Source organism: Gracilinanus agilis, chromosome 5, assembly GCF_016433145.1.
Source record: "Gracilinanus agilis isolate LMUSP501 chromosome 5, AgileGrace, whole genome shotgun sequence".
NCBI lineage: Eukaryota > Metazoa > Chordata > Mammalia > Didelphimorphia > Didelphidae > Gracilinanus > Gracilinanus agilis.
Genome location: NC_058134.1, coordinates 290,519,258 through 290,532,560, shown reverse-complemented (window position 1 = coordinate 290,532,560; position 13,303 = coordinate 290,519,258). Strand labels below are relative to the sequence as shown.

Below are 13,303 nucleotides of genomic sequence, written 5' to 3'. Positions count from 1 at the left end.
GGTCTGGGACTGGGTCTCAGGATGCTTCCCGGACAGCCCTGCAGTTCAGGAGGTTCTGCAGGCTTTGGACACTGTTTCCCCTCCTGGGTCTAGGTTCCCCACTCCCAGCTGACATGCTCTGACCTACTTCAAAGCCTGCACCCATGGCCATGGCCTGCTTGACTCAAGAGTTCTAACCCTTGAAGGCAGTGGAAGAAGTAATCAATGAAAAGTATTTCTTAGGAATGTGTGCCAGGCCCTGTGCTGAGGGCTGCAGACTCAAATGTCAAGCCTTAATGCCTGCCTGCAGGTCTCACCCCCAATCCTGCCCAATGGAGTCTAGGCTGGGGCTGGGGCCAAGGGTAGTAATATTCTCCTGAGTGCCCAGATCCTTAAAAAAACAAAACCAGACTCTGTGACCCTGGGCAAGTCACTTGACCCCCATTGCCCACCCTTACCACTCTTCAACCTATGAGACAATACACCGAAGTTAAGGGTCTAAAAAAAAAAACAAAAAAAAAACCAGAACATTGTGCTTGTCATACTCCATCCCCCCTTCTTTGTCCTCCTTCCCCAGACCTAGAGAAAGATTTCACAGATGTTAGAGGAAAGCCTGGGCAAGGTTCCCCTAGACAGTAGGGTCTGTGGGGGCTGACAGAGTGAGTAGAGGGAAGGGGTCATATGTGAGAGATGGAGGAAAATAATAATTTGATTGCTAATTGGATATATTGAAAGGTATTGGGCAGCCAGGTGGCTCAGTGGATAGAGAGCTGGGCCTGGAGATGGGAGACCTGGGTTCAAATCTTGTCTCAGACATTTCCTAGCCATGTGACCCCATCATCTAGCCCTTTCCACTCTTCTGCCTTGCAACCAATACAATTTTGGGGGCTGTCCCCCACTGGCACAACAGTGTACAATTTAAAACAATACATACAACTCAATTTCAACTCCCCATAGTTCAATCAACTGCACTCCAAAGTTCAAAGTTGGTCTTCATGGTACAGTGAAGGCTTTTCAGACATCTTCATGGTGTCTTCACCAAAACAAGTTCGTTGTCTGGATTTTGGGGAGATGGCAAGATCCTTATTCTGAAACCATTCTCAAAAGAATTTAAACTTTACATTATAGATTACAAAACATACATATTTTCTTCTAAGATTTTATATAATTCCCCGTGAAATTACTCCTAAAAGAGTTAAATAAATATACATATATTTTTACATTATCGAATTTTAAAAAACAACTTAACAGATATCCCCGTGAGGTAAATCTTAAACACACCTTTTTTCTAAAAAAAGGGTACCTCAGGTCAGCTAAGGATGAGTGGCTGAGTCCTGGGAGTTATATGAATTCAATTGGCAAAATAAAAAGAATAAAATTCAAGAAAAAAGAAGAAAAATTAACTTGTGAATGAAATGTGCAAAATCTGGGGAAAATAAACTTAGACCTTTGAATGAAGGTCTAATTAAAGTGAATTCAACAGTGTGCAATTACCCATCCAGGGCCAGGACTTAAGGAAAATGTCTCTCTCTGATCTGACTTATCATCAGCTTTTCAGGGAACTGAGCCAAATAAATAACCAATCTTAGGTGCTTTCTAGGAATCTAAGTCGAGGGGACCCACGTCCTCTAAAGTTTTAGAAAAGACTGGGACTCCAGGACTCAAACCCCAATTTCCAAGCCCTAAAGTATTGGCATAGAACTCTGCAATCCATGCATATCCTTTAGTCAAGTCTCTGACCATGTGGCCCAGCACTTCTCCTGGAATCAGAGAGGCATTAAATCACAATCCCATAGTCTCAGGCTCAGACTCAGGTATTTGCATTGAGCTTATTTCACTGTAGAATAAAAAAAAGGATAAATAATGATTATATATGTACTTCCAGTACAAGATGAGAAAAAGGAAAAATCAATTGCTCTATAAAAAAAAGTTTTAAAAATCAAAAATATATATACAGCTTAGAACTAGAAGGATTTTGTTACCCAAAAATGAGATTTTCTGTGAGAGAAAGTGGGTTTTACAAAATAGCAGATTCACAATGCACATTCAAATAGAATACCATATTTCTAATAACACATTTTAAAACAATAAACAATGATGTTCAAAAATCATATACTTGTTACAACTTTTAAACCTTGGCTAAGGGTTTCTCAACAAATTCTGTTACTGCTTCCATACAAAAACCTGATATTTAAAAAAAAAACCTTCTGGTCTAAATTATCCTCAAGAATTCTAGACCCTTCTGATAAAAGAGGCTAAAACATAGACTAATATAAAAATATATATATATATATGTATAAGACAACAATTCTTCACAATAAAATATATAAAGCTTATCCTTTAAGACCACAATTCTTTAAAATAAATACATAAAAACCTTATCATTTATACAGAAGGGTACTAAGCATCTAAAGTAAATTTTTAAAAGACCTCTCATAAAATTACAATTTAAATCTCAAGGCAGGCACCAAACTCTCCAAAGTCGAACAAAATTAAGGCAATTTATAACTTTTAAAATGTGTAACTTTCAAATGGTACGAGAACATAACATTGTTGTTGATTACAGTAAAAATGAAACCTGAAATAAATTAGGAAATATAATATGAGTATCAGATAACCAGCTAGTCAAAACCTCTTACAGTTCTAATATTTTTTTTCATTATTTGAGAGTTACAATAAAATCATAAACAGAATTAATCTAGCAGCCACAAACTACATTAACTTAAAATGATTCAGTGCAACAGGAAAATCAACAAAATAAGCAAGATAAATTTACAAAACTAATTAGCAAAATACAGTAAGATACAGTCTCTCTAAAACAGAAATAAAACTCATTCAGTTCCGAGGTTTAAAAGTTCACCCCTTGTTCAATTTAAGGTTCTTTTGATTGAGTTCTGCTGAGTTTAAGGAGTTTTTTTTTTTTATAATCAGTCTTTGCTCTCATCTCAGTTCAAAGTTCTGAGCAGGTATGGGGGTGAATAGGCCATGGGCCCCATTAAGGGTAAACGCTAGGTCCACATGGTGTCGGGTCATGGGCTCAGGGCTAGAGAAAAACTTAGGTCAGTTTTGTAGAAAATACCACGTAGAGCTTGTGGGGGTGGGGGTTGCCTAAATTAGGTCTTTAGAGAAACACATGGAGGGCTAGAAATAGGGAGAAAGGGGAATATACTACCAAAATCTTTAGCAGCAGAACTGAAGCAGTCTCTGGAGATCGAGATCTCGGCAAAGGCAGCGGCCGGGGGTCATTGATGTTGGGGCTTGGGGTTCTGGAACTAGCAGGATTAACAGCACCAGAGGCAGGATCAATGGAGAGGCACTGGGACGCTTGCAGGCTTGCGGCACAGTAGGAATGGAGATCAGGTCAGGAGTCAGGAGAGCAGCGGCAGAGACACATTGGCTGGGCACCGGCATTTTAGTTTTAAAGCCAAAAGCCAGAATCGGCTGGCCTTACCTCCCAAGGTGGTTTGGGCTGGACTGGCTGGCTGAGTACCGTCTGAGGCAAAAACATGCTGTTGCTTTCAGCAAAAGCATGGAAAGGAAAGCCACTTTCCTTTTTTAAAAAGTGCTCAAAAGAGCTGAGCCAGGCCAAAAAGAAAGCATGGCTATCATTAGGCTATCTGGAAGATTGAGAGTTCGAATTTTGACCTTCGTGGTCGCCAAACTGTTATGATTAAAAATGATGATGGTTGAGATCAAAAGGGAGAATAGTATTTTAATAAAAGCCATGCTGATAGAGATAAACTGACCACGTGCCTGTAAGAAAAACCTATTCCAACCTCACCTCAGCCATTTTACCTTCCTCTCTCCTCGAGCTCAGGTAACTAAAGAGGAAGTTCCAAGTCACTTCCCCCTAATTTCAAACAGTCCCTCACCTTGAATATGTCATCCAAAACCGGAAACCCATGAAACCCGTTGGACCACGGAAAATGTAGTTTTAAGGACCCCCACAGGTCCACAGAAGTTTGTCAAACATTATATTGAGGTTCAATCCTTCCAAATAGAACCCCAGGTGATTTTAACTAACACAGAACCCCTGCAGGGGGATGAGAACTTGAAGCCCCCAGTCCCTCAGCACCAAACACAAGGTATCCCTCTATTTATAGCAGCTCTTCCTGTTGAGGCAAAGAATTGTTAAGTGAAGGGATGCCCATCAATTGGGGATGGCTGAGCAAGTTATAGCATATGATTACAATGGAAGACCACTGCACTCAGCTCTTAAAGGACCTCTGTGATAAGGTAGTGGGTGGGAAGTGGACAGGAGAAGACTGGTTCTGCAACTGACTCTCTTTTACAGTCCTAGCACAAAGGACTGGCTCTCATTTACAATAGTTTATTCCCAGCCCATCCATAACAGTCCAAGCTAATTAATCAGTTCACTTCTAGCCATGATGATTAAGGACATATACTTATTCTCAGTGATACATTATTGAGCATATCCCAGTAGATTCCCTGGAGTCTTCTCAAAAAAGTTGTTAGTGGGCATATCCATGATCTACATGGGAAGAGGTAGTTGAAGTCCAAAGAAAAGGCTCCCTGCCCTCTCAGGCCATCAAGTTGTTTAGGACCTTCCTATATAATAAACCTCTTACATGTAGACTACTCTTTTTTGAGGGTATTTCATGTAATTGTTATTTTTCTTCCAGCTAGCACACTGCTCTTCCCTTTGTCTTCTGCTCTCACTCTCCAGACACTATTAATTCAGTGAATACAAAATACTTTTTATATCCATTTGAGTAAAACAAAAACTAAAAAGGAAAATCAGTTATGGAACCTTGCCCAAGAAGTGGTTTTTGCATCCTTTGATGTTTTCTGAGTTAACTCCATTGTTTTTTCTCTTCCATTAATATGAAAAAACAAAAGATGATTTTATCAGTAAAAGTAATTCATTATATTTTGTAATTAGGAAAAAAGGAAGATGCCTGGGGTTCCAAATGGAAATATTTGTCATGTTGAACCAGAGCAACATGGTGGCCATAGTGGTCCTGAACTTCAACGTACAGGGAGGTGAGTTTTGTGAAGTTTCATGTTGGTGTTAGAAGTAAAGAAGATGTTAAAAAAAAAAAAAGAAATATTTTTCTTTCAGTATTTACTATGATGACGTTTACATAGTCTTGAAAGAACTTTTGAAGGGGGGCAACCAATGTCTCAGAGTGTTATGGACACATAAAAATATATTATTTGGGGCTATGACCCATGCTGACCTAGTTATAAATGAACCCATGTGGCTGAATTCTATTTCTGAGCCTTGCTTTTCAAGAGCTATATATATATAGATTCAAATGTCTTTGTAAGACTTAATATGACAAGGAACCGAGAGAAATTGCAAAGATGCACAATCCTAAAGACCTTTTGCTCTGAACTCAGGAGTAAAGAGGACCTGCATGCAAAGTAGTAGGTGCTGAGAAAGATACAAAAGAAATCTGGAACCCTAAATGACAAGCAGTGGATCTTAGAATCTCAAAGCTGGAGGAGGCCAAAAGGGGCTTCTTGGGTCGCCAGCCCTCTTGCCTTCAGGTAGAAAGGCAGCCCAACTATTCAAGAAAGGACCTCTTAAGAATGGCCAGAAAAATCTTGTCAAATCTCTTTTACTAACATTCTTTTGACCAATAACTCTTCAAACCTGGAAGTTCTGATGGATGTGTCTAACTTAATTCTCTCCTGTGATAGAGGCCAGAGAAACTAGGTAGCACCGTGGATAGAGCACCAGGCTTGGAGATGGGAGATCCTGAGTTTAAATATGGTCTCAGATACTTCCTTGTTGTGTGACCCTGGGCAAGTCACCTAACCCCATTTTTCTAGCCCTTGCCACTCTTCTGTCTTAGAACTGATACTAAGACAGAAGGTAAGGGGTTTAAAAGGAAAAAAAAATAAAAAGATAGAGGCCTTTTACCTCTTCCTCTATCCTCAGTGGAAATAAAAAGGTACTACTTTTCACTTTTGTTAAGCCTTTAAACTGTAAAAAGAACTGTCTCCATACTAGATTTTTATTTAAAAAGCCTTACCTTCTCAGTTAGGAATCAAAAGTAGGATCAATACTATATATTGGTTCCAAGGCAGAAGAGTGGTAAGGGGTAGGCAATGGAGGTTAAGTGACTTGCCCAGGATCCCACAGCTGCGAAGTTCCTGAGGGCTATATTTGAATCCAGGATCTCCCATCTCCAAGCCTGAACCACTGAATCCACTGAACCACCTAGCTGTCCCCACCCTTCTAGAAGAACTAACTGTTTTGTTTATCTTTATGTCTGCTTCTGCTCCTCACACAATGTATTATATAGAGTAGAATAGGCATTTAATCAGTATTTTTAAATTAAAAAAAAAAGAAGTTTACTTAATAATTTGAGATAAATGATAGGAAATTATATGGTTTCATCTTCACTGACACACTTGGCTAGTTTGAAAGAAAAGATTTCTAGTGGCAAGACTTGATATCCCCTTGCTAGTGCTATTAGCAATGAATTGATCATGTTGAATTTATTATACCCATTTGATATTGTCTATAAAAGACAAGAATTTTGGAAGGGTACAGTATTGAAGAGAGGACATCTAGGAGATGATCTTTCCAGTGGGAGATTCAGTGGATCTAACGTCCATGGCAGCATGGGATTTAGTGTTAGATTAGATCTATTAGATCCATTAGATCCATTATGTTCCTAATTACCACCCTCAGTGGCTGACCTCCTTTACCATCAAATGATATTGGGTAATTCAGGTCCTGAGAGAAAAGATTATTTCTGACCTTTCCCAAAGTACTTTTGGCAAAGAACATCCAGAGTCTGGCCATCCACTGCGATCTTGCATTTTTGCATCACAGAATGCATGAATGTGTGAATTTAATTCCATCTTTCCCAACTTTAGAAAGTGTGGACACAAAATTAAAATGCCCCATAGCATGGTTGGTAAGAAAAGAAAAAAAAATAGTCCTTGCTACAGCACACTGAACTAGGGGATGATCTAAGCTTAGCATCTCAGCATGGTGCCTGTAGCCTACAGACGTCCTTTTCTAGAGGAAGGAGACCTGCTACCAGTACCTTACATTGCCTCAGTTCTCTTTGGCCTTGGGTCAAAATAGTATGTTAAGAATGGAGTAGGAAGTTTAAAACCACAGCCAACGCTTTGGTCAGGCCATGACTATCTTGGCATTTTAGTGGACCACTAAAAGTTTGGGGAATTCAAAGGTCTGGTGGGATATATCTGTTCTCATAAAGAATGTGTCCCAGGAGACATGGGAATGAGCCTGGCAAGTGGGTGACCACAGATCATTCTGCCCCAGACCAAGGAGGCTCTCTTGAAGGGGCTGCCCAAGACAGATTCGTGCCTGGTTTTGGAGATATCACTTCTGGGACTAGTTTCCCTAGAAAACTCTCCTTCCTTCATCCAGGCTTCATCCACCTAGTCTGCATGATAGGCAAGGAGCTTCCTTCATACTATCCAGGCCTGCTGACCCTTTGTGTGGTGGGAGTTTTCCTTGGTGTATCTAACTTCAGTTAGTGAAGGATTTAATCCTGGGAGCCAGGGCTATCCCTAGAGAGGAGCAGAGCTAGGACGACTCACCCTGGATGGCCCCCAACATTTTTAAACAGGTGAAATGATGTTCCAGAGGAACCTTCAGAAAGGAGAAACAGCAGCAGCCCTGGTGGGGTTTGAGAGCAGTGGTGCCAGGGAGGCAGCTTGGGGAGATAGAGGGAAGAAGACTCGACCCAGGGTTGGGAGAGAGGAATTGGGAACTCTATCCGGTCTCTTTGTTAGTTGGGTAAACTGGGCAAGCCATTTAACCTCATTAACTGTTTCCTTGTTCAGCAAGAAGATGGATGCTCTCCCTGCCTTGCGTAGGGGTGGGGTGATGATCAGATGATAGAGTCGGGGTGTTCTCTGAGTTTCGCCTAGGCACACTTATAAGTGTCACTTTTAGCACAGCAAGTTTGTGGAGCTCAGGGCTGAAACATTAAAAAAATAAATGATCATCAGTTAGTGGGTTCCTGGGCTCCTGCTTCCCAGAGTCATTGCCCATCAGGGAGTCACTGATGTGATGGGAGACACCCCCTTCCCCTGAGGGGATACCAGGGTGTGCTGGAGCCAGCTGAATGGGCTCTTGGGAATTAATTGTTAAATTCTCACACCATGGAAATGAGCAAGCACTTCAAATCAGGGCTTGATTGTGCTGTTGATTGTCTAGTCTTAAGAAGGGATGGAGAAAATATCTGTGATGTAGATTAAACTTAAAAATTTGTCTGAGAGCTGGTTGTTAAACAGCATACCCTTGGTTGAGCTTTTGAATTCATATAACTTCTTGGTCTAAAGCAGTAGATTATTTTGGGAGAAGATTTTTCCCAGGATGGTGACTCTTCCAGGCTGGGGAACACATTTTCTGGTTAAGAGCAGTTGTCCTGAAGTGTCCACATGTGAGTGAGAAAAGGGAAGAGAAAAAGCATTTTAAGTGCTTACTCTATGCCAGGTATTGCTAAGCACTTCACAAATATTTCTCATTTACCCTGTGAGGTAGGTGGTGGAATTCCTCCCATTTTATAGAGAAGGAAACTGAGACAAAGAGGGTTAAGTGACTTTGTCCAGAGTCACACAGCTAGTAAGTATCTGAGGCTGGATTTGAATTCAGGGCTTCCTGATGTCAGGCCCAATTCCCACTGCACCACCAGTTATGGGAAAGGAAAATAACTGTCTGACCTCACACGCCTGGGGTCTAAATTGATTATTCAGCCTGGGGATAGACCATGACCTAATTTAAGTTGTTCTTAGGTGGAGGTAAAGAAGAGCATTGGGCCTGATGTGGGAGAGGGTCTGGGAGCCAGAGCAGTTGTCCAGCGTCCTGGTGGCAGCGAGGCCTGAGGCTTCCCTAGAGACGTGTTGTCCAGCTTTGGACGAGTCTCTTCTCCCTCACTTTGTCCCTCTGCTGTTTTCTGCCTCACCTTTCCTTTTGTACTTTTGCAGCAGCCTTTCAAGCTTTATTTTTCCTTTTGTATGTGTTCAGTCCTCAGGGCTTTAGGGGCTGTTCATAGATGGGCTTTGGATTTGTAAGGTAGTTGGAGCCGGTGCTGGCTTTCCTCTGGGTTGTCTGTCTGTCTCAGGATTGCCATTAAACAGGAGTGAAAGTCGTGTCTTTGGCAAATGGAGAACATGTGCTGATCCTGAAGCAGCACCTCGTTTTGGTGACCTGCCTCTTCCCACAGCAGGAGTGAAGGGGGAGCACGAGGCTCACTGGCTGTCTCCCGTCTCTGCAGGCTCTTTGGGGGGCTAGTGCTGGACATAAAGCGGAAGGCCCCCTGGTACTGGAGTGACTACCGGGACGCGCTGAGTCTGCAGTGTTTGGCCTCCTTCCTCTTCCTGTATTGTGCCTGCATGTCACCTGTGATCACCTTTGGGGGCCTGCTCGGAGAAGCAACTGAGGGACGAATAGTAAGACCTTTTATCAACTCTAAGGCCCATAATGATAGAGAGCATGATGGCGGCAGTGCTGTCTGGTGCTCGGAGCACTGACATGGGGGTTCTTGTCCTAGTTCTGCTAGTTAATCGCTTGGCAAGTCATCCCCTCTCTGGATTTTATTTCACTCTAATACAACCAGGAGAGTGGTTCCGGCCTTCCAGGAATGGCATAAGGCTAAAAGAAGATAATCAATATGAAAGTAATTTGTGGAAATACGAGGGATTATACTAATCTTTTGGATTTATATTATCCATAACAAAATGTTAATTCCTAGTTGATTTTTGACCCTTCTGGGCCAACTTCTTATGGTGTTAATATATTCTGAGGGAGGATAAATTATTTTAATATTAGCTTAGCCAAACATAAATAGGGAAGTTTGTTGTCAAAACAGAAGTCCCTTGAATAATGCCCATCCTACATTCCAATGACAAATTAGAAGGATTTGGAAATCATTTGTCACATTGTATAATTTATGTCACTGCTACCCTCTATTAATATACATTCAACGAGAGTTGATTGTATTGCCATTATTGTCCCTAGTTAACATTTATATAATTTGTTTCTATTTGTGTTTATCTTTAGCAGTTGGCTCCAATTTGTTTTTTTGCAAGAGTGGTAGACTCTTATGAATTGCCACCATCCCAGCAACTTTACAAACAATATTTCCTAACGTGTGGAGTGAATATTACGTTCTTTAATATCAATGCCAGGAAGATATTTGCATATTTTGATTTATGATGCCTTAGGAAGAATCCAAAGATAAACTTTTGTCACCTTAAAATAGACTTTAAGGCGACTGACTTGAACAGCCTATAGCCTAGACCTTATCATCATGGTTCACATATTTTAAAAAAGAATATTGGAATGAGCCATCGCTCAGGATTGCAAGGATTGAGAGATGGATGGATTTGGGTACCTGAATTATTAAAGTGTTTTCATTTGATGTAGGGGAAGTATTAGACTTTGGGTAATACAAAATGCAAGCAAATGACTTTTAAGATACATAGAAAATATATGTAATAAAGTAAAGAGAACAACATTGTCATTTATTGATCTGATCTGGAATCAGTTCTGAATTTTATTCCTTGCAGAGTGCAATCGAATCTTTATTTGGAGCCTCAATGACTGGAATAGCCTATTCCTTGTTTGCTGGGCAGGCTCTCACCATCTTGGGAAGTACGGGACCTGTGCTCGTGTTTGAAAAGATTTTGTTCAAGTTCTGCAAGTAAGGTCTTCCTTTCCCTTCAGAAAACCTTAACTCATGGTTATGGGCCAGATCAAATTCCAGGGTCTTAGGTACAAAAAAAAAAAAAAATGATCAAGTTAAGGGACAGCAATTTCAAATCAGAATAGGAGTCCTGGACCTTAAGACCTAATGAATGAAAGGGCAGCTAGGGAGTACAGTGGATAGTGTGCTAGTCTGGCGTTGGGAGGACCTGGGTTCAAATATGGCCTCAGACACTATGCTATGTGATTTTGGGCAAGTCACTTAATCCCAGTTTGCCTAGCTCTTGCCCTTCTATCTTAGAACTGGTACTAAGACAGAAGTAAGGGCTTTTTTTTTTTTTAAACCCTTAACTTCTGTGCATTGACTTATAGGTGGAAGAGTGGTAAGGGTAGGCAATGGGGGTCAAGTGACTTGCCCAGGGTCACACAGCTGGGAAGTGTCTGAGGCTGGATTTGAACCTAGGACCTCCCGTCTCTAGGCCTGGCTCTCAATCCACTGAGCTACCCAGCTGCCCCCAGAAGTAAGGGCTTTTTAAAAAAAATCCCAAAATAAAGTAGAAGAAAGAGGCACTCTGATGAAGTGGATAAACAGCTGACCTTCAGAAGATGGTTTAAGTCCTGCCTCTGCTACCTGGGTTGGGGGCAACTCAGGCAAATGAATTGAGTCTCGGTGATCTTCAGAACTCTCTTGAACTCTATATGGTAAAGAAGTTGTGCAGTGGTAGAGGAGTTCACTATAGCAATGAAATCATTAGACCAAATGAAATCAAATGGACCAAATAAACATGTAGAATAAGAAGCATTGGAGGTAATGATCACATCCTTTGTAGGGAGAGTCCCTGAAGTAGAATAGGATGTGTGCAGACAGCTGGGCTGGGTCTCTGAGCTCATGGCCCTTCTGCCCTTAGTTAGGCGGCTCCAGTGGTGCTTTTGATTTCTTTTCTTTTCTTTTTTTTTTTTTTTTTTTTTTTAATTTCTGTTCCAGAGACTATGCCCTCTCGTACCTGTCCCTCCGAGCCTGCATTGGACTGTGGACTGCCTTCCTCTGTATTGTCCTTGTGGCAACGGATGCCAGCTCTCTTGTCTGCTATATCACCCGCTTTACTGAAGAAGCATTTGCCTCATTGATTTGTATCATTTTCATCTACGAAGCAATAGAGAAACTGATTCACCTGGGGGAAACCTACCCCATCCACATGCACAGTGAACTGGATCACCTTAGCCTTTACTAGTAAGTTTGGGCTTTTTCCTATTCTGTGAGCAGAGACTAGGAAAATAGGTCAGGAGCACAGCTGCTCCATGGTGTGGCCCTGGGAGGTGATAGATTTCCAGAGCCCTGTTGGGAACTAGAGATGTAGATGCAGAAACCTTGGAGAATAACACTAATGGTTAGCGAGCGAAGAGCCTGGATCTTGGTGGAAGACTGGAGAAACCAAAAGGAATGTTAGTGTCAAAGAAGGCACTGCTTTCATTTTTGTTCTGCCTTTAATTCCTTGTGGGGACCTTGGCTGAGTCTCTTCGTCTCCTCTGGGAAATGGAAGTAGCCTGAGTGATGTCTAGGATTCTTTTTGGCACCAAGATTCTGTGAGTTTGAGAAGTCTAGACAAGTGAGGGATGGGGTGATTTAATAGTCTTTGACCATATAGAGTACAGTCATACCTTGGAGATATTACAGGTTTGGTTCCAGACCACATCCACAGTAAAGCAAATACTGCCATAAAATGCAGGAATATTTTGGTTTCCCAATACATAGAACATAGAGAAGTTACGTTTAACCTGTATATGCTTTAATTTAAAAAATGCTTTATTGATGAAAAATCTTAACTCATCTGAATCTTTAATGACTCAATCTTTTTTGCTAGAGTCTTGCTTCAGTGTTGATGTCTGCTCCTTGCTCAGGGTGGTGGTTGCTGAGCCTGGGGTGGCTCTGGTGATTCTTAAAATGAGACATCATTGACCGTTCCTTTCCCTTGAACACTTAGAGGAGAGGGAGAAATGGGGAGCAGCAAGAACCCAGACAGCATCCTTGGTTCAGTTTGCCTCTTATATGGGTGTGGTTCACTGTACCCCAAAAACCTTTATAGTAGTAATGTCAGAGACCACTGATCACAGATCACCACAACAGAGAGAGTCATGATGAAGAAATTTGTAATAATGCGAGAATTACCAGATGCAACACAGAGACATGAAAGGAGCACATGCTGTCGGAAAAAATGGTGACTCAGTGGATTGAGAGTCAGCCTAGGGACTGGAAATCCTGGGTTCAAATCTGGCCTCAGACTCTTCTTAGCTTAACCCTCATTGCTTAGCCCATATTGCTTTTCTGCCTTGGAACCAGTACACAGTACTGATTCTAAGACAAGAAGGTAGGGGTTTAAAAACAATTTGTGTAAAAAGCACTGTATCTGAAATGCTGTAATGAGAAGCACAACAAATTGAAGTGTGCCTGTATTCCTGTTTCTCCTGAGGAAAAGGTGAACAAGAAAAGTCTGATATTGAATCAGTGGGGATTTAAGTTGAGTGTTGGCAATTAAAAAAATAAACTTCCTTAGTATAAAGATTTTTGAAATCATGAACATAGTAAGAATCTCCCCTTTTTGGAAAGAATCTTCCTTCTCTCCCTCTCCCCCCTTCCTCCCCCCCCCCCCCCCCCCCCCCCCC

General features: G+C 41.4%; 1 protein-coding gene across 1 annotated transcript in view; it reads left to right on the top strand.

Annotated features, from left to right (window-relative positions):
- Positions 1-13,303, top strand: part of SLC4A8 (solute carrier family 4 member 8) — a 72,096-nt gene that overhangs the window by 37,269 nt on the left and 21,524 nt on the right. The window contains exons 11-14 of the mRNA XM_044678629.1: positions 4,883-4,983; positions 9,213-9,387; positions 10,507-10,640; positions 11,628-11,873. Coding sequence (XP_044534564.1) covers positions 4,883-4,983; positions 9,213-9,387; positions 10,507-10,640; positions 11,628-11,873 — 656 coding nt within the window. The remainder of the gene's footprint in view (positions 1-4,882; positions 4,984-9,212; positions 9,388-10,506; positions 10,641-11,627; positions 11,874-13,303) is intronic.